Here is a 27,948-nt window from a genome sequence, read left to right on the forward strand (position 1 = left end):
CAGGTATGGTGAGAGAGTATGGTGAGAGAATTGGAAGGAGCATTTTCTTAAGGAGCATTTCATAAAGGGAGAAAACAGAGATGAATCTGATCAGTTTATGGGTGAGTGATAGGGATGCAGTGAGTGGAAGTGGCTGAAGAGGGAGAGTCCTTACAGACCTTGAAAAGAAGAAAATACAGAGGATATTTTAATAGGAAGAGAGAGAAATTGTGCATATCTTTCACAGTGTTTTGCATCTCATGTTCCCATGGCACCCCACGAGACTTGCTTCTATCTAGGAGATGACTCTCCATCTCAGCTCCTTGATCTTGTCCTGGCTTCTATGCTAGCCCCTTGACTTGAAGGTTTGCCATGTCCTTTGTGTGGGCATCTCAGACCGAGGGCTTAACCCCATGACGTCAGGAGGGATTTGGAAAGTGGGAGCAGAAGAAACGATGATGGAGCAGAGCTTCCTGGGATCCTTCTGGCCTCTCACTGAAGTAAAGAGCAGTGATTTGTGGTGTGGGGTGTCACTGGGGAAGGTGAAGCAGCCCACTGGTCTGAGAGGCATGTGGCAGGCAGGCAGTTTGCTCGAGGGCCACAAGAGACCTGCAAACCAGAAGATGCTTTCTATTCTCTGAAGGTTGTGTGGTGAGCGGGAGAATTTTTGCTTCTCCTGTCTGTTCCCTTTAGGTATTGTTTGTGTTACCTGCCCTCAGATCAGCTCTTAATTCAGCAGTTGTCATCAGCCAAAGGTGTGGGAGCTTCCCCTCTCCTCTGTGGCGCCTGGAGCATCATCTGCTCTGCAGGCTGTACGTGCAGACCAAGCTTCACTAACAACTGCTGCGGCACTCCTTACCTTCCTTCCAGATCTAGATGAACCTGTTCTCACCGTTCACCAGACCATCAGCGATGTACGTGGCAGCTTCTACCAGGAGAAGACTGTCTTCCTCCGCTGCACAGTCAACTCCAACCCACCAGCTCGCTTCATCTGGAAACGGGGAGCTGAGACGCTTTCCCATAGTCAGGACAATGGTGTGGACATCTATGAACCCCTCTACACACAGGTGAAAAAAAACAAAACTCCAACAGCTTGTGTTGACTGTCTTGGTGATGCAGGGCACTCTGTAGTGGATGGTGTTTCTTTTCCTGTGTAGACTACAATGCTGGGGAGACTGTGGTGGCCACTGCAAGGAGCACTGTCTCCAAAAGGCCTGGTAGAGCCTACTTCTGTGTGCAGGTTCCAGGGGGAAAAGAGGAGCAGAGCAACAGGATGGAGTATGACAACCTACAAGTTGCTTCCCCATTTTGTCACTGTCCCTGAGAGCAGGTCACAGCTCCCCTAATGAGGTTACATGGCTGTTGGATGGTGAGACGAAAATCCAAGCAAACAATCCCAAGATTGGGTCTGCTGTATCTCCCATTACTGATTTTTTTTTCTTAATTGAGTGCCCAAGCTCCTTAAATCAGGGGAAATGCTTCCTGTTTAGCAGTGTGAGTGAATGGCAGGAATTGCTGTGGGTTTCATGAAGCAAATCATGAAGAGCTTTTCCTAATGGCCATAAGCAACAGAGGCAGCCCAACTGCCTACACACTTTCTGACTGTTGTCCTGTGACAGGGTATCCACATTCTTTCTGCTTCTCCTGTTTGCCTGTGCTGGACTTGCTTCTCTGAACGCCACTTTCTTCACAGTAGTTAGCCCACCAACGTGGTGGGAGACGGAGGGGAATTTTTCTTTTGCCAGGGCACTCTGGGCATGTTATCCTAAACTGAGCTCTGGCTCTGAGTGTCCTTTAGATGCAAAGCAGCCCCAGCACTTCCAGCAAGGCTGTTCGGCAGCACGAGGCTGTGATGGGTGGGAAGGGAGGGCTGAAAGGGGCTGCTCCCCACGGCACCCGTTTCATCCCACGCCCCTCCTCGCTCTCGCGAAGCTGGGCCCTGAGTGCCTCCCGGCCGAGCTGGATTTCTGAGCCATGCTTCAGGCAACCTTTCAGTTAATGTAGTCGTGTTCATATTTTATTGAAACACGCCATCTCTGTCGGTCACGGAAACGGGCAGCCAAATGGAAACGTTCAGGGGGATGAGGAGAGAGCCGCAGGTTAGCGGCAGATTTGCAAAAATGCTGTTGGGCCCTGAAGAGAGCTTTATCTAGTCCAGTGCTTTGTGGCATCCAACCAGGACATCCCTGGCCTTAGAGGAAGCCACCATGGGCTCTTCCAGCTTTCACTAAGCTCAGTGTAATTAACAGGAGACATTGCTTAATGAGAGGATGTCTTAGGACTTGAGATATTTTCTTCAGCTAAGTAAGGCATCTGGCAGGATTTCACTGTGTTGCAGTATTAACGTGTAAATGACCCAGCATTGGACATGACCCATCAGGTAATGTTCCCACCATGACGGGTCATTCCCAGCTTTGAGGGAGGGTGTTAGGACTGCTGTGCTCACACAGGTATGTATGCCCTTATGGTCCTCTCCTTGGCACCAGAATAAACCTCTGAGTTTGGGTTGGTAAGAGTTGAAGTTAACAAAAACACAATTCTGCCACACTATTGGTAGGGGAATATCTTGCTGGAGCTCAAAGGCACTACGTTTAACAAAGCACTCTTTGCAGGACTTTATAATATTGTCTTAGAGAACAACTGGTATCAGTGTCAGGTTTGGGTAGGCTTCTACATTAAAAAGGAGGTGAAGACTTTCCTGTTTAAGCTTTTTAAAAGTTATTTACGCTGAAGGTTTATACATGTTTACCCAACATTTACTAATCAATAAACAGGATACATATGACCCCGTAAGTAAGTATTTGACGTGCACATTGTAAATGCCATTATTTGTGTGGCATAGCAACAAATCTCTGGGGACAGGACTTTCATAGGGTTATTGGTCTCCTAGGTATTTATCTTTCTAATTTACTTAGTTCAGATCTTTGTTCTCTGCACATTAGCATGCCTGAGCTCATCGTCCAGTCCCTTGAGGTTGTCCTCAAGAGGATTTGTCATGCTGACACCTTCTCACGTTTGCAGGCAATTGTGGAATGGTTTCTCCAAAAGAGATTTAGACAAACACAAGGAGAACAACAGTGACAAGCTGTCGTGGGAAGACATATGAGTTGCAGGGTGTACAAACCACAGGATGCATCTCAGAGCTTTCCACATTCCATAAATAAAAACCTGCAGGACGCATCTATTGTTAATTTAACAACTTGATTCTGTTTCTGTAACAAGCCAGTAACTAATAGAGTACCAGGGAGTGATTTTTGTTGGTTTGTTTCTTACCATAGTATGAGAAAAGGCTATCAAAGTCTGTGCAGTCACTCTGGATTTACACCAGCATAAAAGAGATTAGAATCTGGAGAAGAGACATCGGAAAGTTTTGGGAGGTTCTTTGAGTGTTTCTCTGAATAATCTTTTTTTCCCCTGTACTGCAAATTTTTACAGCATAACTGTTGAACTTGTTATATTTAGGCCAGCATTAATGTCTGAATCTGCTCTGATTTAATTTGGTTTTGCAATGTTGAGACCCCACTGACGTCCCTTGGGTTCCTACCAACATCTTGGTGTAAGATCTCAAGGTCTGTTCTGGGATGTTTAAGGTTTTTTCAGATTCCACAAGATGATTCTGACAACAGTCGATGAGAAATTATGCTTACACCTTTTCGGCAGTGCTTTCAGGTTAAATGTCAGTCAGTTGCTGCGTGTTTTGAGAAATCCTGGAAGTGGAGTTACTGCTGCAAACATTTTGTGTCTGCTTTATACATAGCTAGGGGGGTGTGGAGTCTGCACAGTTCCCTGAGTTTTTGTTGGGAGCTGCTGGTAATCTGTAAACTTTGGGACAGGTTATGGACTTGCAGTGATGAGCTGTGCTTTGGACACCTCTGGGTTTTTCCCCCCCACTTTTTTCCCAACTCCCAGGGTGAAACCAAAGTCCTGAAGCTGAAGAACCTGCGGCCCCAGGATTATGCCAGCTACACGTGCCAGGTGTCCGTCCGCAACGTCTGCAGCATCCCTGACAAATCCATCACCTTCCAGCTCACAAACACCACAGGTAAGAGAGGACGCAGAGGGTCCCCGCAGCCCTCCAACCTCTCACCGTCTAAACAGCCATTACCCCTCCAAGAGGGTGACACGCAGAGAGTGGCCCCGGTCCAGGGCCTCCAGCACCACACGTCCACATACACGGCTGCTGGGATTGCAAATCCTTCACGCAGCAGTTTTGTGGCCAGGGATGCTCTAATTTCATGTCGCTCTGTGTGTAGCCGCTGCCTTGGCCAGGCCTGCCATGAGATCATTAAAGCAGACTACGTGTAGGTGTTGAGGCACTATGTAGTTTTTAATCCAGACACTGTTTTATTTATTTATAATTCTAAGTGACTTTAAAAATAGATTCGCCACAGTCTAGAGCTGGGCAGATGCTGCAGCAGTTCTTACGAATAATTCATTCGTGTGTGACTCTGGCCTGGTTTGCCAGGCTGTGCTCTCAGCACCTCCCAGCCGACGGGCACCGCTGGTGCCGACGTTTGTGGAAAGCAAATATCTCCGGTGCCTTCCCTATAAATAAATTTTTATTCATACTGGCAGCGCGTGAGTGCACCTCCAGTTGTGAACAGAATCAGTTTGGTGCCTCTTGCTTGACCTGCCATAACTGACTGATAACGGAGTATCATGTACGAAATACTTGCAAAGACCTGATCGCAACCTGTCCATTAAGGAAAAAAAAACAAACAAAAAAAACCCTAACCCCAAACCCCCCCAAAACCCCGCACCCACAAAAACCTCCCACCCACAAAGCCCGCACATGTGTTGAAAATTTTCAAATAATAAGTAAATGTCAGGAAATTGCTTCCAGCCCTGGAGTATTCCATGATCAGAAAGAAAGGCATTGTAGTTGTTTGAATTATTCACCTCTCTAATGTAACACAAAGCAGTTTGTATCCCTTGTGTCATCTTTGTGCAGTGGAAACAGAACTCTTTTGATGTTGCCAACTGTTGATGGGGTATTGTTGATACTGTATAAATTATGTTTATTGATCTGACTTGAGCCCAAGGTGCTGAGCAATAGTTGCATCATTTTATGTGGAAAGAAGAAAAATAACGAGCTTAAGAAAGTGAACTATAGCTAACGTCAGAAAAAAATATTCTCTATATAATAAGATCTCTGAACGTGTCTTGAGCAACTCACACCACTGCCTGAGTTTATCTCAGGATGAGACTGTAGCAAATGCTGGAATATTCCCTTTAAAAATTTACCTTGTGCTCATGATGAAGAAAGGGATTTCATACAGCTCTTCTTCCCTGTTGTGTCTTTATCTTTGAAGAGTTAGAAAATCAAATTTCTCTTCGTGTCCGCTCCCCCCTGCCAGCCCAAGCACAGGTAAACTACCCTTCGTTTCGGTCCAGCCCCTTTACTGGGTGAACGGGGAAAATGTATTTTCAGGTTGTAGCCGGATCAGAAGCCATGATACGGCTGAATTTACACCAACTTCAGCTCTGAATTTGGTCCATGTAGCACATACATCTAGTTCTTTTTTCTTGTTGTTTAGCTATAGATGCATATTTATAAATGGTTACAGTGGAGCCTGACACCACAAGCTCAAAGGGGCCATGGAAAATGTGTTCCTAGAAAATTGCATTAAAAGCTGGAGGTGAAAATGAAGCTGGCATTGTGCTGTGAGCAGGGTTTGTGTTAAATAATATTTCATGTTAAATATACTCGTGTTATCTGGCTTACTTGCCTGGTAGGTAGCATTGTGCATAGATGAGAAAATATTTAAAGAAAAATCTTTAATTCTCTCCTTTTTTGTATAGGTCTTTTCTTTCCCTCTTACGCTCGTGCTTTAGCAACCTCCGTAGCCTTGGCTGTGCCCAGAATCCTGAGCAGCTTCACTCAGGATGCCTTCGCCTTTGCAACCAAGGAGGGCCCAAAGGGTGCTGAGGTGCATGGGAATAGGTCTCTTCAATATTTATAGACCCAGCTACTACAGACCTTGAGGGGAATTGGTGGGTCAGGTGATGTCAGGCCAAGGGAATCTTCTCTTCCCAGTTCATTTGTTGTTCCTCAGCTGGTTCACTTTGGCTCCTCTGGTAGTGGCCTTTGGGCAGGTCATAGTCTCCAGCAAGGAGATGTGCTCCTGCCCAGCTCTGCGTCAGCAGCTTCGCCCTTGCAGCAGGGGATGGGTTCTCAGTCTGTAGCATTAACGGGAAGGAGGTTTCCCCTGTTCCTCCTCTGTCCTGCTGCTGTTGTATGGCTCTAGACCAGCAGGTTGGGTCTGCAGAGCCACAGGACCAGCTCACCACCGGGCTGTCACCACCTGCTCCAGCAGGGTCAGGCTGACGTTTTCCCCTTCCTCAATTTCTGCAAAATTAAGCAGCCCAGCTGGTTAATTCTCCTGCAGTTTTACTGCAGCAAATTGGACTTCAAAGGGAATTGAAAGCGACTCTTTGTTTTTAATGGTCCCCTTGCTGCTCGGCAGACTCCGCCAGCAGGTTTTCTGAGCCAAGAACAAAAGGAATTGCCACAGGTTACAAATAAATGAGATTCATCTCCTGCATAACAATGTCTGCAGACTGTTAACCCCTGTCGGCTGACAGGAGTGGGAGTGGGAGCCCGAGCAGGCTGCCACAGCCGGGGCTCTGTTTTGGGGCACATCGTGGGAGCTCGCTGCCTGGAGCTGTGCGGGTGGCAGCTTCGCAGTTTCCCTGCCTTCCCTCTTGCGTGCACGCACACGCAACCTGCCCTGAGGCAGTGCTTCCACCAGCATCTCGCTTTTTCCCCCGCCGCGTTGCCTTGCCCGGAATGTGACACTGCTGGCCGAGGTGATTGTTGTGCAGATATGTGCACATCAAACACCTCAAGATCCCAAACTCTTAACCAGAGCCTGCAGGACCTCTGGTTTGTGCTCCCCAACGCTGACATCTTCTTTCTGGGTACAAGCTGGTCTCAGCCTTTCTCTGGCTATGACAGATGGAGATTCCCAGGCAAGATGCTGCATCTGCCAGCTTGTCTGTGTCGTGTGAACATGGGACCAGTTCAATGTCAGAGGGCAGGAACAGGTACTTGGTATCAGCTATGCTCATCTGACAGCCTGTAAGTGACAGGAATGTGTCCTGCCTGACCACCGGGAGTTGAGCTATTGCGTTCCTGGGCTTCAGTGACTCTCATGACAGCACCTGGAGCTTAGAGAGGACATACAAATCCTTCCTTTGCCGATGAGCGCGCATTAACCCTTGCACAATCTTTCCAAGACTCCAGCAAAGAAAGAGACCTGTCAAAGGCTCCGAGTGCAGGCTGTGGCCTCCCAAAATTCAAGGACTCCAACCACTGGCCTCAAAATGACAAGCGCGGGTGCCAGAGGAGCCACCTTCTTCCTTAGGCACAGCTGGCCACCTCTGGCAGAAATAGCATGCCCCGTGGCCAGGGAGAGGACATTTGATTCAGTGCACCAAAGCAATATCCCAGCATGGCAGTTGTTTCGCTGCTAAATGATGGCGCCAGCGCTGAGGGGAGAGCAGTCCTCCTCGCCGTGTTTGTATGGGCTGTAATTCAGAGATCCAACACAAATCCAGCACAGCTCATTAACGCAGGGTCCAGGGAGAGAAGAGGCAGAAATAATGATGCTGTTAAATCAGGCTTCATGAATATGGAACAATGTCTTATTTTGCATTATTATGGCTGTTACTTAAAACATACTCCCCGTCTCTGTGCTGGGGACTGCTGCGTTCTCAGCTCTGTCTGGATGGAGCCAGTGGTGGTGCTGACAAGGGCTTTTAAAAGGCTTTTCGTGGGATGAAATAGAGAATATAAAGGGAAGGGGTTTTTTGATCAGTTCCTGGAGGGGGATGTAGTGAGAAGGGTGCACAAGTAAAATAAACCAAAACAGGTACTAGGGTATTCAAAGGAGGAGTTGTCTAGACATTTTGAATCAGTCCCAGTTGTTCAGTTGTGCATGAAAGACAATCCCTGTGACCTGGTCAATAGCCCCCCAGTCTATGGAGAAGCGTATTTGACACCCGTGGAGGTGAAGGAGATTAAGAGCGGGTGCAGAGCTGCTGTTCATGATCTGTTATGGTGCAGAGAGGTCCTGGTCCTCCGTGTCAGGCTCTGAGCTGGAAGGGCCAACTGCCAGGCAAAGACTTTGCCTCTCAAAGACATCTAGTTGGGTGTGAGAGATGGAGAGGCATATTATGGGATAGCTGAGGTCCTTTTTTTAATGGTAGACCTTCCCCAAAACTCCTTCTTGGGATGGCAACTCTGTATGGGAGGAGTGGTTTTATGCCAAGTGTCCTCAAACACAAACAGCTGTTGGGGTCAAGCACGGTCCTCTAAGTCTGTCCTTTCTCCTTCGCCTCTCCATCAGGGTGGAGCTCTGGTGGTCAGGCAGGAGGAGCAGGCTGTGACTGAGCATGCACCTGGTGTTTTGCCTGACCTTCCCTTGAGATCGTGAGAACCAGCCAGCAAACACTGACATCCATGAGCTTCCCAGCATGCTTTTGATTGGGTCCTGAGATGCTAAGCTCAATCCATGGTTGCAACTTGCCATGCTTTATGACAACATATCTCTTGTTCTCCTGCCTTTGGTTTTGTTTTTTTTTTTTCCTTTCTTTCTCAGGGCTTAGTCCAGTGTGCTGCTTCTGTCCGAGACATAAGCAGACTAACCGCGATTCGTACAATAGCGTTGCAGCAAAGGAGATACAGGTGCTCTAGTAAGAGCTACCAGTTGCACTTTTTCTTCAGTGATTCTTCTGCAGGGCCTGTCTAGAGTCAGAGGAGTTACATATAGGGAGAACAGAAGGCACTGTGGTGTCTGCAGGGGAGTGGGTTGGGTGCAGTGTACGTAATGCAGGGACGCAGAAGCTTTCCATCGCCCTTCTGCCTTGCTGCAGTTGTTTGCATCAGGAGTCAGGAGGCCTCTAGTCTTGGGTGTTCCAATGCCAACTTTTGTTTGGTTGCTGCTCCGACCTGGGCAAAGAGACTTCATCAGGCTTTTTTTCTGACCTGAGTCCTAAGTCTAGGGAACCTGCACTAAACACTGCTGAGTCATACCTAGCTTGTGCCCCAGCCCTAAGCACTAGTGGTGAAGTGTTTTAGGTATGACCTCCATTCTGGGGCAGTGTGAGGTCTTGCCTGCAGTGATTCCTAGCCATGACAGAGCAAGGTGCTCTAATTCAAAGACATGGTAATGGTAATGCTTTAAGTTCACAAACACCTTGTATTTGTAATGAATTCATGCATCCCTCTAGCTCTCCCTACTCATAGAATCATAGAATTGTTAGGGTTGGAAGGGACCTTAAAGATCATCTAGTTCCAACCCCCCTGCCATGGGCAGGGACACCTCCCACTAGATCAGGTTGCCCAGAGCCCCATCCAGCCTGGCCTTGAACACCTTCATGGATGGGGCTTCCACCACCTCTCTGGGCAACCTGTTCCAGTGTCTCACCACCCTCATGGTGAAGAACTTCTTCCTAATGTCCAGTCTGAATCGTCCCATCTCTAGTATTAATCCATTCCCTGTAGTCCTACCATTACCTGACACCCTAAAAAGTCCCTCACCAGCTTTCTTGTAGATACTGATAGATACCCCCTTAAGATACTGGTAGGCCACTGTAAGGTCTCCTCGTATCTTCAAGAACAAATCCCAAAAAGTATGAAGCTGTGCACAGGCAAGTGGGTGGTGGGTCTTTTTCAAGCTCTGAAGTGTTCCTCTTTGTACTCTTCCAGCCCCACCTGCTCTGAAGCTGTCTGTCAATGAGACACTGGTGGTCAACCCTGGTGACAACATCACTATGCAGTGCTCTCTGACGGGTGGTGACCCGCAGCCAGAGGTGGTTTGGTCTCACTCTCCTGGCCCAATGCCTCCCAACAGCCTCGTGCAAGGAGGCAACCTCACTATCTGGAGGATCCGTGTGGAAGACTCAGGCTACTACAATTGCACGGCCATCAACAACGTGGGGAACCCAGCAAAGAAGACAGTGAACCTGCTGGTGCGGTGTAAGTTGCTCTCTTTCTCAGAGGATGGGTTTTCAGGGTGGAGAGGCTAGATTTGCACTCCTCCTGGCTGTTTTTGTTCAGCTGAGGGTGAATATGGTACTTAGCAGAGACGAATATTTTGAAGAAGCTGCTGTGCAAGCTTCTTTGCTCCCAGAGCAGCCCGCCATGCTAGCACTGCTTGCAGCCTCATCCTGGGCTGCAGCACTTTCCTCGGCTAGAGAATGATCCCAGACTGTGAGATGTGAGGCCCTGGGGATCTATTGTGGGAAAATAACTGGAGGAGGTCTTGAGGCAGATTTTGCATGGAGATGTTGCCTTCCTGAGGAGCAAAGAGCTATTGTCCTATCCCATGCAAGACACTTTGCTGTCCCTAACCAGTTTTGCACTTGTATTCATTCCAGCCATGAAGAATGCCACATTCCAAATCACCCCTGATGTGATCAAAGAGAGCGAGACCATCCAGTTAGGGCAGGACTTGAAGCTTTCGTGCCATGTGGATGCTGTCCCCCAGGAGAAGGTTGTCTATTCCTGGTACAAGAACGGGAAACCAGCCAGGTTCTCAGACCGGTTGCTCATCACCAGGAATGACCCCGAGCTCCCACCTGTGACCTGCAGCTTGGAGATTATTGACCTGAGGTTCAGTGACTACGGCACCTACCTATGCGTGGCCACCTTCCTGGGAGCACCCATTCCTGACCTCAGTGTGGAGGTGAACATCTCCTCAGAGACAGGTGAGCCTTTCTGTGGCAGCTGGGGACCTCAGGAGAGTGGTGGGCTTCACTAGCTGCTCCCCACCACCATCCCTCTGTCTTTTTGGAAGGACCTCACATGAGTGTCTTGAATCCCAGTGGGAAAAAGTATCACATCCTCAGGCAAGGATTTGGCTGAGACTGGAGATGGGTAATAGACAGAGATCCTCTGCCAGATGTGTTGTGCACCAAGCAGATCTTCCTTTATGTTTTTTCCCTATGAAAAAGTCCAAAGTGCAGTCCAGTGAAAGCTACAGAGACAGGTTTAGTGTGGTTGCTCCAAGAAGCCTCCAAATTGTGAAGGAAGAAAGAAGGGGTGGTGTTTCACCAAATTTCAAGCATTCCTTTGCTTAGAAGGGAGTAAAGGAGAAAGAAAGCTGCTTTTTCCTCTCTTTGGCATTGCTTGTGAGGAACGTCCCTTTCTTCAAAGCTGTGGCTAGGAGATTGGTATCATCTGTCATAGCAAATTGTGTGAAGAGCTTTAATGTTTACTGGATTGCAATGGCAATTTGTCTTGGGCACTCTCTGTAGGAGTCCAAGTCTTCTAAATGCCTCCCCGCTTTAAAATCGGGGTCAAAGCTTCACCCCATGGCTTGGTGAGGACATGACTAATCCGAAAGTGTGTTTGTCAGTCACCTTGGTGACAGAAATACAGGGTCTCAGGGCTGCCTTTTTGCTTCTGGGGAAGCGGTGGGTCCAGCTCTGCTCTCTGTTACATCCATGTCATCTTCCTGCCTTTCCAGGACCTTGAGGGTACGGCACAAAGCAGCATTGGTGTATTAATCTTATGAGGACTCCTGAGGGGGCCAGCTGCCCACAGATTTTGTCCAGAACCTTCATGGAAAGTTTCTTCTCAGTCCCTGGTTGTGCTGGATCCATTGGTCAGGCTGATCCCAGTCTTGATTCTGGACATTGCTTGCTTCAGCTCCCCAGCAAAAGGTGGTGTGACTGCTTTTGATGCTTTGGGAAGACCCTGTCTCCTAGCAGCAGTGCTGGGGCCAGATTGCTCCCAATGGGACTGTGCCCAGTGCTCCTTAGCAGTCTGAAGGCCAAGCCCTGACCATGCCATGGGCCTACTAAGCACCAAAGGGTGGTGCTTCCCTTCTGCTGGCAGCCCTGGCAAGTAGGACTCTTTCTGTACCAGCAGACACCATCCCCATTGTACCAGCAGGGAATAAAACCTGGGGAACCCCCCAGTCCTGGTGCAGAGCCATCTCTCCTGACCTTATGTGACTGCTGCCGCCAAGAGCAATCCTTTTTGCCCAAGATCACTAGATGGCAGAATGCATTTGTGTTTAAGACTGCAAGGGGAGGAAGCAGACAAGGGCTGGGAGACCCTGGATGATCCCGCCAAAAGGCTGGGTGATGTCTGTTGGTGCAGGTGTCGGTCCAGGTGCCAGCCGGCTGCTCCTTCAAAGGAGGTGTCTGCGGTGGCAGGTTGCCCTGTGCTCTGGCCTGGAGGGTGAGCCCCACAGGCTCATGTGGATGCCGCTGATGGGGAAGGACAGGAGGGCAGCCTGGGGCGTTTTGACGCCTCTCTCTGGCACCCTGGGCCACCAGGACCACTTTGTGACCCAGGGAATGAAAACGGCCATCCCCTCTGGAGCAGCTCTTCATGCAGCAGCTGAGGCTGTCCAGCGTGCGGCATCCCCGTGAACAGACATGAGCCTCCTCCGACATATGGTTCCTGTATGAAAACCCAGCGAGTTTTCCCCAGACCACGGAATCAGAGCAGGAGGGCTATAGCGGTGACTCCATGTTTCCCTGCTGAGCAAAGCCTGAGCTCGCCAAGGTGGCTGCCTCCACTGAGCAGCCCTGAGAAGACAGCTTTAATTTAAAAAAAAAAAATAAAAAATCTTCAAATACAATTTACAGATTTTCCCCATGGAGAAAATTGCCTCTCACCGAGTGAGCAGCTGCTGGTGGTGCTGGGTGCTGAGAGTTGCTGTCGTCCCTTCACGCTGTGCGGGACAGGGTGTGATGACATTCCCCAGCCCACAGGAGATCTGCAAATTGAAAATGTGTCCTCCGTGTTGCGTAGGGAGGTCACTGCAGAGGGAGACTGGGCTGAAGCCATCCTAAATTTTCTCTTAAAGCAGCTGTGGGCTGGAACGTGTGCAATTACTGTAGCACACTCTCCTTTGCTGGAGTTGAATTGAGCTAACATTGGTCACGCCATCTTGTTACAGCCTCTGTAGTTCTAAACTTTGATTTAAATGGAAATAAAGTATGTGGCTCTTACAGTTACGGAAGTGTCAATCCAAGTGTCACCACTGTCAACAGGAAGGGCTGAAAGAGGAACTTTCAGAAAATGATTATGGCCCTATTTACCTCAGTTGAACTGTTAACTCTGAGGCCTAATACAAATAAAGTGCCAATATTACATGGGGTTTAGCACCAATGTCCCCTTCCTCGGTTCTTGGTGGAGTTGGGGACGTGAACAACAAACCTCTTCCCACCAACGCTTCTGCACCCTTTAGCTGCTGTCATTGGGTTTCTTTTGAGCTTTGTTTATCGGCAAAGTTTTGCTTGTCAGTTGATAGCTGGATATTTCTTGAGCATTGCTGTGCCGCCAGCTCTAGCCCCAGCTCGGTAGCAGTTCTGCCGAGGAGAAGCCGGGCCTGGAAGGCATGCCAGAAGTGATCTGTGCTGGGACCCATCTCTTGCTCAAGCGAGCCAGAGATTACTAGTGCACTGGGAATCTCAACGTAAAGAAAGCAAAGGCATGTAACAGAGCTGGCTCCTTGCTGTGGTTTAGAAGTGAACAGGGATCCTGGATATCTGATAAAGATGGAGATGCAATCTACAAGCACTAATCCTTGAAGTCTTAGTTTCAGTCTGACCTGGAAAAGGGAACAAGGTACCTTGGCAGATACGATTTCTATTTCTTGGCCAAAAGACTGCAGTTCCATTTGGGAAATTCACTTATCACAAGCAGAGAAACAGATCAAAGAGGCTTTTGCCTTTGGGTTCCTCTGTGTTAGCCCTGCTGCTGGGCAGCATTTTGGAACCACTGGAGTGGGAGCTGGGAAAATGTCCCGATACAGCTAGTATTTGCCATTGGCATTGGGATACATTGTTGGATCTTCCTTGACACCCTGTGGCTCCAGACCATGTAGAATGACTTACATGGACAGTTTTTTCCTATAGGGGTTGCATTGTGTCAAGTGGAAACCTTTGGAGTTCAGGGCTGTTGGTCTGACTTGAACACAAGCGTCTCAAGCATATTCCTTGCTTGCTGGAAACTTGCTGTAAAACGATCCCCTTCTTGTCTCCTTTGTAGTGCCACCAACCATCAGTGTCCCTAAGGGGCAGTCCACAATCACGGTCCGAGAGGGCTCCCGGGCTGAGCTGCAGTGCGAGGTTCGAGGGAAGCCCAAGCCACCCATCATTTGGTCCCGGGTAGATAAGGAAACCCCCATGCCTTCGGGGACAATGACGATGGAGACATACGATGGGAAGCTGCGCCTGGAGAGTGTGAGCCGAGAAATGAGCGGGACCTATAAGTGTCAGACAGCCAGGTACAACGGCTTTAACATCAGACCCCGGGAGGCCCTGGTGCAGCTCAACGTGCAGTGTGAGTACAACCATGCAGTACTGTCTGAACGCCTGTGTACACAAAAGCCTGTGGGCTAAGCAGGGCTGACACCCTCAGTGCTGCTTTCAAGCAGAGTTGACCTTTCTTACTGGGCTGAGCAGACACATCTCTTTTGTCTGGCGACCTTTGAACACTTTGTATTTAATTGGTCTGGCTCTACAAGGCCAAGGATGGGATACCCTATGGCCAGCGTGTTGCAAGTGGAAGGGAGAGGTGTTGTGTGTGCTTGTATACAACGCTTTCCATTCCCCTATCAGTGCATTAACATTAGCGAATGTTAATTACGCCATTTCCACCCCACAACTCTTTCTTCAACTTCGTTACCTCAGCTGTCATTCCTGGACATGCCTGAACCATTTTGCCTGAAAAGCAGTGCTAGGTAGACCCTAACTGGGACTGCGTAATCCCAAATGGTTTCCATGCAATAAAGCTGTGAGTAACAAAAAACTGATTCTTAGCGTGAGGTGTGTGGGGTGATTTCAGCGATGGGTGGTGCTCCCAGCCCCGCTTGAAGGCAAAATCTGTGCACAGAAGTGAAAATAGAAGGAGGGATGCTGCTGGTATCCACGTTGGGTGACTCTCCTTTCCCTGCAGTGGTTTCTCCCTCCAGAGAAGTGAGTGCCTGCTGAGCTCCCATGCTGTTGAGGTGTGTTTTGACCTGCGGGGGTCTGTGCTCTCTCCTTCAAGACTTTGAATCAGGCAGGGAGAAGGCAGCCGGGTAAAATGCCTTGGTCTGCAAGGAGTCGTGACTGTAGGAGCAGCCCTCCTTGCAGGCCTCATCCCACCTGGGTAGTGCGATTGCTGAACTCTCGGAGAGTCCCCTGAGCAGCATGGATCTGGCAGGTGTTGGGATGGGTTAGGGAGCAGGTTAATTTTGCACCCGGGCACGCTGCCTCTGGGCTGTGACTGACGAGCCTCCACGCACAGCACTCATTAGACATGCTGCCACACTCCTCCCAGGCTCGTTCCCTGGGAAGAAGAGAAGCGAGACCGGAGCAGATAACCTGGCTGAAGCCAACCAGACACACTGCTCACAGAGGTGAGCTGCTTGGAGCACAGCAGTAATGGAGGTGTGCGAAACCCTGCAAGCACTTCGAGTGTTCAAAGATCCCCTTTTAAAATTATGTCTGTCCCTTCAGGAACATGGCAGGAATTAAATTACACGATGGGGATGGGCAAATGTGTGCAGATTTCCATGCAGGTAAGTATGGGTGAAGGAGATTCCCTTAAGCAGGGTGGAAATGTGTATCTTGGTTTAAGCTGTTTTGGAAAGCAGGCTGGGTCAAGCATATGGGGAATGGCAGGACTTGGCAGGGAGGGTAACTCTTGTTTGCTCCAAGAACTGATGGGAGGTACAGTAAAATATGACCCTGGAGCAGCAGAACCATCAGACCTGCTGGTGTCCCCAGTTTGGTGTTGGTGTTTGAAAGCTGTGTGGCCCTCGCTGACCGGCGTTGCCCCTGCAGAGGGAGCAGCAGTGCCGAGCCTGGGATGAATTCAGGCTTACTAGGTGTTCTGGAGTGGGATCACAGCTCTGAATCTTGGGCTAGAGTGGGAGGATATGACTCCCCACACAAGAAAAATGGTAGGTACAAGCCAGAAGCTCTTCTGGGGCAGAGTCTTTGATGTGACCCTAAAGAAAGCAAAGATGTGATGAACATCTGTGTAAAGAGCAACTCAACATACTCTTCCTGTAGCTCTTCCAGAGGCCAAGAAATGCTTTATTGTGATCTCACCCAAGTAATGGTGACATGGTCCATGCAGCAGTCCACCCAAATGTCCCTTTTCCCTTCTCCGTCAGTTCTGTGTGCCCTTATCTGGAGCTGGGTGCGTACTGACTCTTTGTTGGACTGAGCTGCCGCCTCCTGCCTGGAAACCGTGGAAGGAGCTTGTGGTGGCACTGCCTGTTCTGTGCCTGAGCAGGCAGCTTTTGTTTCAGGGCTGTCAATTTGCTCCATCCATCTGCATGAAAATCAAACTACGAAGCAAGAAAGTAGGGCAAGAATTGCCCTCATCCCCCTTATAGACTCCCCCATTTCCCTCTGTGCGAAAAAAACAGACCCAAGGGAACAACACAGTCCCTGTTTATCCCTCTCCTCCTTGTTCACGCAGCTGGAAGGAGGTGGGTGCCGCGGTGGGGGCTGCTGTGGTTAATTGAAACGCTGCTCTCCAGCGTGGGTAGCTCATTAGTCCGGTGGCTTGCTCTGGAATTCTCATCTTGTCGGAAACGGGGATCGTGTGGCTCCTGCAGGCTCCGTGATGAGCACTTCCCTCGCCCCCACCCCACCCCAGCCTGTGCCTCCCAAGGGAGAGCTGCTTGGATGGGGTGTGCATCCACAGGAGCGTGTGTGTGTGTGTCCGTGTGTGTGTGCACGCAGGCCTGCCTGTTCGCATGTCGGCGTGAGCTCCTTTTGAACTGCCTCACTCAAGGGAAGAGCGAATTCTGGGTGATAATGTGATTGTTTCTCTGATTTGCTCCAAAGCTAAAGTTGCAAAATCAATACGGCAGATCTGATTAGATGTCAGAACCTGTTTCTGTGTTTCTCTTTTCTTTTATTTTTTCTCCCCTCACCCTCATGCATATAGTGCTGTATTTGTAACAAACTAGCCCAGAAATAGGGTTTGCCAACTGCACTGCAGTAGTGGAAAGAGAATAAGAAGACAAAAAGAACAAGTGGGCTGTCCAAAAAAAAAAAAAAAAGTGTTTGGGCTTTTTATTATTTTTTGTATTTTGCAAGCAGAAAAAGTTGCTCTCCCTTTATCTTATGAGCTGTAATTGTCTATCATCAGCTCTCTGACAGGCTGGATGGTCTGTTCCTTGGACTTTTTGGTCTGAACTGTAGAGCTTTGGAAGATTAATAAGTTCATGAAAGTCCTTGCAGCCTTATAGCTCTGTGGTAAGGATGAAGAAATGTTGTATACTGGTTAGAGTGAGAGACTGGGCTTGTCAGAACTCCTGGGAATCTGGCTACCGCTTGGAGTGGCAATGTCTTGTCATCTTTTCCCATATCCTCAAAGCAGGAATAAAACTGACCCATCTCTTCAAGGATTTGTGGGGCATAATAAACATAGCGCTTTGAAATCTGAAAATAAAAATAGTAATGGAAGGGCAGAGTATTGTTGTTAATAATAATCAATGCTATTGCTGATGCTGTTGTCAAGGCTTTCTTCAGGACCAAGTGCTCGCTCAAGAAAATCACAGCAGAAAAATGAATCCTCTGCAGAGGTGGGTTTCAAATCAGGGCTGGGTTACCCTGTGTAGGTGAGATAGTGTAAGGCTGCAAAACACACACTGGGCTTGCAAATGTGCAGCACTCTGGGTTTTGGAATACGAAGTGTTATTTGAGCCAATATGTGCGAAAAGACGAAAGAGTGTATGTGTGGATCAGTGAAAAGGATGCTACCTAGATACAAATTTAGGAAGTACGTAATAACAAATTGCAAATAAGATATTAGCCATGTATCCTAAAAGCCTGGTCAAAATAGCATCTCCATGAATTACAAAGATTAGTAGTGTCTCTGAACTCTAGCTGTTGCTAGAACTGGACTTTGAGATGACTGTCTTATCACAGTGAATAATAATATTTGCTCTGCTAGAGCCTGATATAACAGCGTGGTGTAAATTGCAATCCTAGTACATTATCCTGCTTGAATGATATGGCGTCAGCTCTGATGCTTTGTCAGTCCCGAACAGCATGTCATAAACTACTGGAGAGCTGGAAGTCCGGCTCAGCCCTGCGCTCCTCATCACACCTGGTCCTTGATACATCTACTCCAGTATTACCCACAGATAGGTTTATGCTCCCTCACACACTTGCTGCTTGCTGTCTCAGGCCCTTGTTTGGTCACCTAAATGGGTTCTCCCTCTTTGGATCACCACCAAAGCCTGGTAGCAGAGCACCCGTCTCCTCTGTTGAGAGATGTTAACGAGTTCACCAAATTCTGATGATTGGATAAGCAGACTTTTGCTGCTGCCATTTTTGTCTTTGGCGGAAGTCTTGGTGTCTCTGAGTGCTCAGAGAAAGAAGGGAAGAAGGAAGAGGAGAAACTTACATAGGGCTGACCTTGTTTCGGGTAGTCAAGACTGAAAGATGATCCTGTTTCTCACCCTTGGGTCACAGAGCAGGTGAGATCTTGGCAGGAAGAAAGACTAGAAAAGGAATTAACCTGAGTGTCTCCTTCCCTGGAATAACATGGTCTGCGAATTTGGCCCCTTCTGGATCCAAAATAATAGTCCACAGTCATTTGGGATTGATCTCCAAAGGATTATGCTTATTGCCCTTAGGTAGAGTTTTGCCACATTAAGCAGCAGGTGAATTATTGTGGTTTATCTTCAAAGCATAGTGAACATCAGGTGTAATCAAGAAAGCAGACTGACATTCTCTTTGGAGGTGCAGTTATTGCAGTTAACAGGACTTCAGGTGCAATTGCATGGTCCTAGACATAGACATTGCCATAGGGCTGGTGACCAGCAGGTCTGGCTCTGCCCTGACCTGGAAGGCAGCCAGAATACGTCCTGCTGGGACATCTGTTGCCCTTGTCACTTAAACTAATGTTCAGGTGGGCACAGATACAGTTTCCTGTTCAAGCTCATGCGCGGGTAAACGTTATTCCTGGTCACACGCTGTTGACTCATTCCTCCTTAAAATCCTGCTGAACCCATCGGCAATGCTGTACATCAGGCGGGCAGTAGTCAGCATCAATTTCCTCTGTTATCTATGCAGCAAATAGAAGAGCAGGGAAGAGAGGAGGGGGTGGTACTGTAAATAAGTAAAAAGCATTGCTGGATCCACAGAACTGGAAATGGAAATGCGTTAAACTGTTTCGATCAGCTCTTGAAGCCATCGCTCAATGTCAGTGCTCTTTGCTGGTGTCCTGCTCCCTCTGAAACATAAGCTTCGATATTAACTGCTCCATTAAAAGCGCTCTTGAGACATGCTTCTGGCATGGAGATGTTTCTTGAGAGTTGCTGGGACGGGGCTTTTGGCTTCTGGGAACTCCTTGCAGTTCTCCCTGCCTATGTGAAAGGAGTCTAAGAGAAATGAGACTGTCTGTGGCCAGAGCTGACCCATATCTGTGGCTGAGCAGGCTTATCTATCTTCCAGCTTGGACATGTGAGCTGGAGTATGGAGCCATCTGCTAAGAGTTTTAGACTTGGCTGGTTTCATTTCTGAGTATATTTATTATTAGTTACTGGTTTAATATTTTTTTTCTTTTTTATTTTCATCAGCGCAGTCCGTCCTGACACCCTCCTCCAAGCTGAGGAGTGCAGTTCAGGATCTAACATTGGGGCAGAAAGTGATTTATTTATTTTATTTTTTTCTGCCCTTGCAGTGGCAGGGGCTTTCCTGCCCTTCCATTCATGCTTCAGTATCGTTGTTCTACATGGTACAGGTCTTGTTCCCAAAAGAGGGAAACACCAGGCTCTCATACCAACCAGAGCTCTGGGATGCTCTAATTCACTTTAAACTGTCAGAGGCTTATGAATGAACTGATGTTCTGGGGAAGTTGTTTCGCTATTCAAAACCACAGGAGAAATGTGCCTTCTGCAAGTTTAGTGTTTGCAAACCTGGAGACTTTCATTAGTGAAAGGAAGAAAACCATTTGTAGTCATGGGCATGACCTCGAACCAGTAGTCCGAACAAAGCCTGACGCCGTCTCTGGTCCCACTTTGATGGGAATCCTCCCTGTTTATCCCCTAATTTGTCCTGTGGAGGTTTGTGTGACTGCACTGAAAGCATGCACATTCTTTCTGTGTTTCTGCCAATACACAGAACCCCCCACTCACCCCGTTAAGAGCAGAGAGTTTTGTTCCTGATGGTCAACACGCTTTCCGCCAGTGCTACTGTGGCTGGGATTAAGTTGCTTAGAGCTTGTGTTTGTGCACATAGCCCTGTCCTCAGCAATGCGGCATTAGGATTGCTCGCGCTGCTTCCCGGTGCCTGGGCCGCTAACAGCTAATTAGAATTGTCAGTCTAAGGACAGGCTGGAGGAGGAATCAGTTTTACTCATTCATGGCTGTGAACCCAAATGGCTATGGTTCAGAGCACAGTAACAACCACAGAGGCTTGGCTGGCCTCAGATTTGTTTTGACAATTACCATCTATTGGTCCTGGGGCCTGGCAGACGGAGGCAGTGGCGGCACTTACATTGCTTTCGGATTGGGTCTTCAGATGGGGTTGTACCTAATGCGCCTGAAAAGAGGATGGCTCCTGTTCGTCTAGGACTTGGTGGCCCTACCCTCCTGCCAGTCTCATGGCATCGAGGGGCAGGTAATCTAACAGGATGCTAAAACCTTCTTCTTTGTGACCACCTTAAAGACCACCAGTCTTTGTGTTTGCAGAGCAAAGCCCCGGGGCTCTCAGTGCGGCTTTCTTGTAGTGTTTGGTGCACATAGCTTTGGAGGACAATGTCTTTCACAGGGTAAAGCAGTTCTATGAATTTTGACCGGCCTGAATTTTTCCCCTCAGTGTGTAGTGATTAGGACTTGCTCTGCAGGACCCTGGTCTCTTCTCTGCTTCCTACCTTGTGGGGAAGGTTCCCACATGCTGCCATTCACCGAGATTTTCTTGGGAAGTCCCCCTTGCGCCCTGAGAGCTTTTCCGGTTTACCTCTTTGATTGAAATTGGTCTGACAGAACATGCCTGCACGCTGTGGTGGCCAGGAGATATGGGAGACTTGAGACATAAAGCAAAAGGCCCAGATGGCAGGGAGAATTCACCGGAGCAGTGGAGGCTGGGGAGCAGATTTTGCAAAGGTGGCATGTTCAGTCTGTGGCACCACACATCGGATGCAAAGTACCGGGAGGCCTCCTCGCTGTGCCCTGAGTAAATACCCGTGGAAGAAGAGAGGATGATACCCAGATATGTGTGTCAGGAAGGTAGAAGCTCTCCTTAAGGAGGGGACCTGGGGCTGCTACGTGAGATTGCAGCCTGCCTGCGCTGCTGTTCAGGCTTTGTGCGGCTCATTCCTCATCTCTAAACACCTCTGTGGTTGCAATGATAGGCTGAGTAAAAGCTTGTGTGAGAGCTCCTCGCCTAGAGAGATGAATTTGTTTGTTCAGAGAGAACTGGTTTAAATCAGCTAATCCATTTCTCAGATATTGTTGGGAGAAACAAATACATTTTCCATAAGCTGCCATTATCCTGTTTTTTGGCCAGACTCTTCAGGAAGAGCGACTTAATTTTATCAAGAGAGAGAGACATCCAGGCTATACAATTTTGTCAGGAAAGGAGAGACGAGAGCTGCGTAGACACAGTAGATGGCAGACAGTCTTGGCCATCTCTGTGGACCTACCCTGTGGCCCTTTCAGGGCCGACCATCACATCTTGTACTGTTCTGATTCACGTACTCCTTTTAAGGTTTTCCTGCTATGGCAGCTATTTTCCCTGAAGGACCTAGCTACACATCAACTTGTTGCAATAAAAAAACAACTCCACAGTCCTCTCAAACGCTTTGTGCTGGGCATTCTGCAAGGCTGTGCATGTTTGGGTCTCACCCAAGCGTGTCCTCATCTTGAAGCCACAGGAGCATACTGCTGCTGAAGTACTCTCAGACGCTTTCCCAGTGCTTCCCATCTTCCCGTTCTGAAGAAACTGCTTTGTTTTTTAGCCCTCTTGTTGTTGTCTGGGCTTAGGCCACAGGTGAAACCACCTTTATCAAAGATCTCCGAACTGCAATACAGCTGGTGGTACCCAGGCTGTGTCGAGGCAGCCTGGCTGGAGGGAGAGGTTGTCCTGGCTCTGCTTCTGTTTGCACAGGGGTGTAACACAGGTTCCTCTTGAACATATGTCGTAAGTCCTTCTGCCGCACACTTACCTCCAGTCAGAAGGTCAGAGATGGTGAGCTTGGCACAGCAGCCGATGCCAAGCTTTCTCTCTTTGTCTGCGCAGCACCAGTACGTGTCCAGGGGATGTGGGAAATGGGCCAAGGCAGAGAAAGAGCCATGGACCCTGGAGCATGGAGTGGTGGGATATTCTCTGCCAGAGGTGGTAGACGGGACTGGGATCTGAGTTTATGGGGAATGCTGTAGGGAGAGGAGAAGACGGTACCTGCTTGTATGGGGTCAATATAGTTCAGTATTTGAAAAAGAAAAAATCTTGATTTGGGGGCTCTAAACTGGTGATAGGAGAGCTAAGAGAATGGGAAGGTTTGTATATATGTTCTAGCAAAAGAGACAGCTGCTCCTGACACCTGAGCAAAGTAGGTTTGAGAAGGCATGCTCTATGTGTGGTAACGCTGGCATCAGGAGCCGTGGGGCAAGGGAGGTGGTAGATGGAGGGAGTTAGAAAGCTGCTGTCAGCTCTCATGTTTTAAGGCTGGGGGTCACAGGAGAGGAAAGGAGGGAATGCTCTGTCCCTATCAAATCCTGCCTCTCGGTGACCAGGAAATTAGCCATGTTGAGTCTTCAGCTATGGGGAGAGAGACACCACAGACTAGGACTCACTGTGGGAACCAGGGAGACACCAAGCAGGCAAAAAAAGCAATTCATTTTCTCATGATAACTCTCAGCCTCCGCACCAAAGCCCTGAGACACAGAGAAGTGAAAACAGCTGTCCACACCTGCAGGGGAGCGTAGGACATCAGACCTGACACAGGACATGTGCCAGGGGAGCAGACCCTCGCTTCCCCCAGCTTCTTTCCCAGAGTGGTGCCACGGCATCGTGCCTGTGCCTTTGCTTTTCTCCCAGGATTTTGGAGGCCGTAAACCATGTCAAGCAGCACCTATGAGGGTGCAGGAGCAGGGTCCCATGCCTACCCCTCACTTACTCCCTGTGCCCTGGGACCGGAGCAGGGCTATTTTCGCTGCCCCACTGGAGGACTATGGCAGGCACATGGAGGCAGCATATGGAACAGCGATGCCACTTTTGAGGAGGGGGCTTATGCAGGAAAGACTCCGAGTCACTCCTGATATGAACAGAAGCCCTAGTAGGAAACTGAATATCTTGGGCGGGGGGGGAGATGTTGAATTTTAATTAGTTATGACCATCCTGACCCCAAGCTCTGAAACAGAACAAATTACGTTCACTCCTACAGGGAAACTGTTTGAATGTGAGTTAAATTTCGGAGGTGCTCAGGCTCCTCTATATCCCAGCAGGTCTTCCTGCTGCCGGGTCTGTGCTAGGATACTGTACTGGGAGGCTGAGGGTTCATTTTTTTGGAAGGGTATAGGGGCCTTTTGGAGCTTTCTGCAGGGAAACAACTGTTCAGTTACTAGTTTGTGCTTTTCCACCGGGGCCGGTGTCTGAGAGAGAAACTGTTTTTCCTTTGAAGCCAGGAAACAGTGTTTTCTCAACGAGCAGGGATCACATTTCCAGCATGCACCCCTCTCACCCTGTTTCACTTCATATAGTTCCTGATTTCCATTCCTCTTTGCCTCTCTACTGCAAACACAAATAAGCATGTGTGTGCACACGCTCCCACCTTACCTCAGCTTTTGCTTCTGATTCAAATTTAATTGGCTACAGGACTTGAGGTAAAACAGTCGGTTTTTTTTTATGAACCCAGTGATGAACCTGCAAAACCCTCATTGGTTCCAGGAATTGACAGACGTCCTTAAATTTCCTAGTTGCGCGCAGACCTGCTGCATTTTGTATGATTTTGTAGTCCTTGTTTGTAGGATCGCAGGAAACCATGGAAATTTTTCATTACTCTTGACTGGGAGGAAGCTGACTTCTGAGACTGTTTTCTTGTTTGCCAAGCTGCAAGGGGCTGAATGGGATGTAGAAGAGACTGAAAATTACTCAATTTCTGTGGGGAAGAAGCGTCTGGGATAAATCCCTGCTGACTAAAGAAAGAATGGTCCGGTTGACCCTTCGTAGGCTCTTGATCTGTTGTGACCTGCTCTCCCGTCTGATCAAACAAGTGCTGTAAATCTCATCTGTCACAAATACGCTACAGCTCTGGGCCCAACTCAGCCAGGTGTTTGATGGGAGGAATCAGTTGGAGTGCCAAAACTAACAGGGGTTCCCAACAGTGGCTGTGATTGAGGTCAAGAGAACAGTAAATAACAGTGGCATTTGCATTGAACAGGGATTTTTTCTTACCAAGGGCTGATTGCAAAGAGATATTTTACTGTCCTAATCATAAGCTAGAACGCAGTTGCTAATAACAACTTAATGCAATATAGATGGGCTTAATAGTGTTAGGCCTGCTGGGATTTTCTAAGCAGTTCATAGCTTATGCATAATACAGGCCTTTTAGCCAACGTCTTGGTATGCTGTAAAACGGGGAACTGGGGCTTGAGGGAAAGGGAGCAGCCCTGCATCTAAGGTGGTTTGCTGGAAAGAGCATAATGGGTCTAAAGGGATGAGAAGATGGTGGCAGTTGGCGGGGTCAGGGGAAAACAGAGCAACACTCAAAATGAGGTTTTGTGGTTTGGGGATTTTTCTCTTCCCCTTGGGCTGCTTGTAGTGAGGCCTTGCAAAAGTCCAAGCTTATGCATGGAAACGGGCAAGCTTTCATTCTGATTAGCTTTCTAGGAACCGACTCACGTGTATAAAGAAAAGATGCAAATGAAACTACTTACAGGTTTTAAAGAGAGGAGGAAAGACGGTTGGGTAGGAGGAAAGATGGCTGGGTTTTGTGGTGTGGTTTTCTTTTTATTTTTTGTTTTATTTTGTTTTTTAAACCAGTTGGAGAAGCTTATATGCTCCAATCCACCTACCTAGAATGCTGGGACTCCAGCTTCCTGATCATTATGAGGAAGCAAAAGCTCTTTGAATCTCTTTCTAACCATTTCGTGCTGCTTGTCTAGACAGGAGAGTTAGTTATATGCCAAGCATAGTCTCTCTCACTAGTGGAGCTGAGGAACAAGGTGAGTTTACCTTTGTGGATCTAAACTTGGATTATTTGTACATTTTCAGTGCAGCTTCTACTCACAGACTGAAGTGACGGAGAATTCAGTGTGCGCCTCAGTAATTTGTTCGAGTGGTTTTTTTACTCTCATGGTTCAGTTGTCATGACTTAATCTAAGCCTGTCTCATTTCAGTTTCCAACTACAAGCTCTGTTTATGCCTTTGTCTTCTCGCATAAAGAGCTATTCGTTATCAGCAGTCTCTTCCTTGTGTAGTCTCAGACACCAGAACAAGTAATCTCTCAGCCTTTTTTTCTGTATGTAATCCAGAAAGAGTCTCTTTAGCCATTTACCGCAAGGCATGTTTTCCAGCCCTTGATTCATTTTTATAGCCCTCTTCTCAGGTTTTTTTTCAACATCATTCTGGCAGCGTGGTCACCCGTATTAAACAGATTTTCAAAAATGATCTCACCGACGCAGATGCAGAGGTGATGCCCATCTCACGATATGTTTAGTAAGCTTTGGTTTAATCGTCCAAGGATTTGGACATCTTTGGACTACCGCTGAAAGCTGATGTACGCTGGGTTACATCGATTCAGTCTCCTCTTGGAGTCGTCGTTTCTTTCCTAACAAGAGCAACCCATTCTTTCCTCAGCAGTTGTTTTCTTTTCCCAGACCTGTACGTTATCCAAGATAAATTGAATGCAGTTACCGTAAGCCCATTCCATCAAGCAAACCAAGTTGTCCTGGTGAGGTATCTCTCTAGCATGTTATTTACTGCTGCATATTTTGTGTCCTCTACAGATGTTGGTATCTTATCCTGACATAGGCACTTAAGGATGGTGATTGTCAGTTATTGCACATTAAAGTGCTGCCTCTGGGCGGGAAGGAAGGAAGCAAAGCACAAGCCCCATCACAGACCTGTGCCAAAGTCTGCGCCCAGTCACCCCAGCTGCAAATAGATGTAAGGTCATTCAGACACCAAAGGTGGTTATGTGTGATGTTGGCTGCACAGCCTGAACGGGAAACTTTATAATTGATGTGCTTTAGCTATGCCAACTTGCTGGCTGGATCTTTGACCTTGATGAAGATGTGAAGTAGCATTAGTTTAAGGGGTTCATATGGGCTCTCACTAGAAAGGTCTTTCTAGAGGAGGTCTTCCCTCTCACTAGAGAGATCTCAGTGGTGCGTGTGCCCATTTAAAATTTCTTTTTGAACTCTTTCAGTTAATGTGTTTTTAATTTGCTTAATGTGGGCTGCATTTGAACAGTATTACATCTTCAATTAGTCTGTCGTGTGGAAGCAAGCCAGGATCTTTCCAATGCCTGAGGATGTTATGACAAGATAGTTACTTTTCTTGTTGCTTTCTCAAACACTACCCAGTTTGTCTGCCAAGGACACATAAAACTATATTAATCATCATTCATTTTTTAACTTGTAAAGTTGCATCCCACATTCATCTTCCATGAGTTGTTTTTTTTTTTTCTGGAATCATTGAGGAATAAAAAGATTTATTGCTGTTTGTTCTGAGGTCTCCTCTACTTACATTGACCCAATTGGTTCGTGTTTGTACTCCCATAGGCAATACATGCATGGAGGGTACAAAATTATTTTATCTCCTCTGGTGCTTGCAGGATGCTGTCACAAGCTTCCCCTCAAAGGCCTGGCTAGATGAAGTTTCCCCCCATCTTTTCCTACTTTCTATGGCATTTTGAAGGTTTTTATGATCTGTTGCTGGTCTGTTATTCTGCCAGTTTTGCACTGATGAATTCAGATCAGGGTACACAGATCCGGCTACAGGACATAGAGAAGCCTGTCTTTTCATCATCTCTGGCTTTTGTCACAGATTTAGCCACAGATATTCCCAGATTTAAGTCCACATAGGTTCTTTCCAGAGCTGTACACAGAATTATACCCTCTCTCTGCCCACCACATTGGGATGGCTCAACAACCATTGCTGAAACTTCTTTTAAAATGTTCTTTTCGCCTGGGATATCTGAGTGTGGGAGGTGTTCTTATCTATCACGGAGAGACTGGAAGGAGCAGGATGCCACATTACAGCATGTGCTGCCGCAACACCTTGGGCTGATAATTGCTGATGGACTGAAATCAGGATCCACTTTCAGATCTTGCCGCAATGGTTGAGAATGAGGAAGGTAACGGCCTTACTTTTTGTGTCCCAGAAGAGTCGGGAATGGGAACAACAGAAACTTTATGGAACCAGCTTCAGGCATTTATCTGTTGGACCAAAATCCAGGGATCAGGACAAGAAATGGAGTGTATACTTTCCACTTGTACAGCATATCACCTTTGCTGCTGCCTGAGTCCTCCGCAGTCAGCATGAAAAGGTGTCTCTGTGAGATAGATGTGTGCCCACATTACGGGGATGTTGCTCCTCCAAATGGTTCCTGTAGTGCTGGCCCAGTTTGAGGTCAGCAACAGAAGCTGCCTGGAAAATCGAATGTCAGAGCAGATTTATCCAGTGAGCGGGACTGTTCATAAATTTCCCTCTCCTGGTCCAAGTCCAGAGGAGATGGGACAGAGCTGATAGCCAGATGGGGAGGTCGAGGGAGCAGGCTGCTGTCCTTGAATGATTGCCAGTTCTGTCATTGGCCTCCTTCCTGTGCCCTCTGCTGCAGAAGAGACCCCGAGCCCCGGAGAGCGATTTCTGGGAGCCCACGACACCTGCGGCTGTCAGAAGTGACAGTGCTCTTCCTAATGCAGGGAAAGACGAGAGCTGCAGGGCTGGCTCTGCTTCAGCAGCGAGGCTGGTGTGCTGCTGCTTCTCTGGAAACACGGTGGCAATGTAGAGAGGAGACATGAGGTTTCCAGCGGGGGAGCAAGT

The 27,948-nt window shown here is 48.1% G+C and overlaps 1 protein-coding gene across 1 annotated transcript in view; it reads left to right on the top strand.

Annotated features, from left to right (window-relative positions):
- The window catches only part of MDGA1 (MAM domain containing glycosylphosphatidylinositol anchor 1), a 145,377-nt gene that overhangs the window by 56,669 nt on the left and 60,760 nt on the right, over nt 1-27,948 (top strand). Inside the window, exons 4-8 of the mRNA XM_054195985.1 lie at nt 850-1,046; nt 3,889-4,021; nt 9,692-9,961; nt 10,363-10,692; nt 13,994-14,287. Of these exons, the coding sequence (XP_054051960.1) occupies nt 850-1,046; nt 3,889-4,021; nt 9,692-9,961; nt 10,363-10,692; nt 13,994-14,287 (1,224 nt within the window). The remainder of the gene's footprint in view (nt 1-849; nt 1,047-3,888; nt 4,022-9,691; nt 9,962-10,362; nt 10,693-13,993; nt 14,288-27,948) is intronic.

The sequence above is a fragment of the Rissa tridactyla genome, chromosome 3 (assembly GCF_028500815.1).
Source record: "Rissa tridactyla isolate bRisTri1 chromosome 3, bRisTri1.patW.cur.20221130, whole genome shotgun sequence".
Lineage (NCBI taxonomy): Eukaryota > Metazoa > Chordata > Aves > Charadriiformes > Laridae > Rissa > Rissa tridactyla.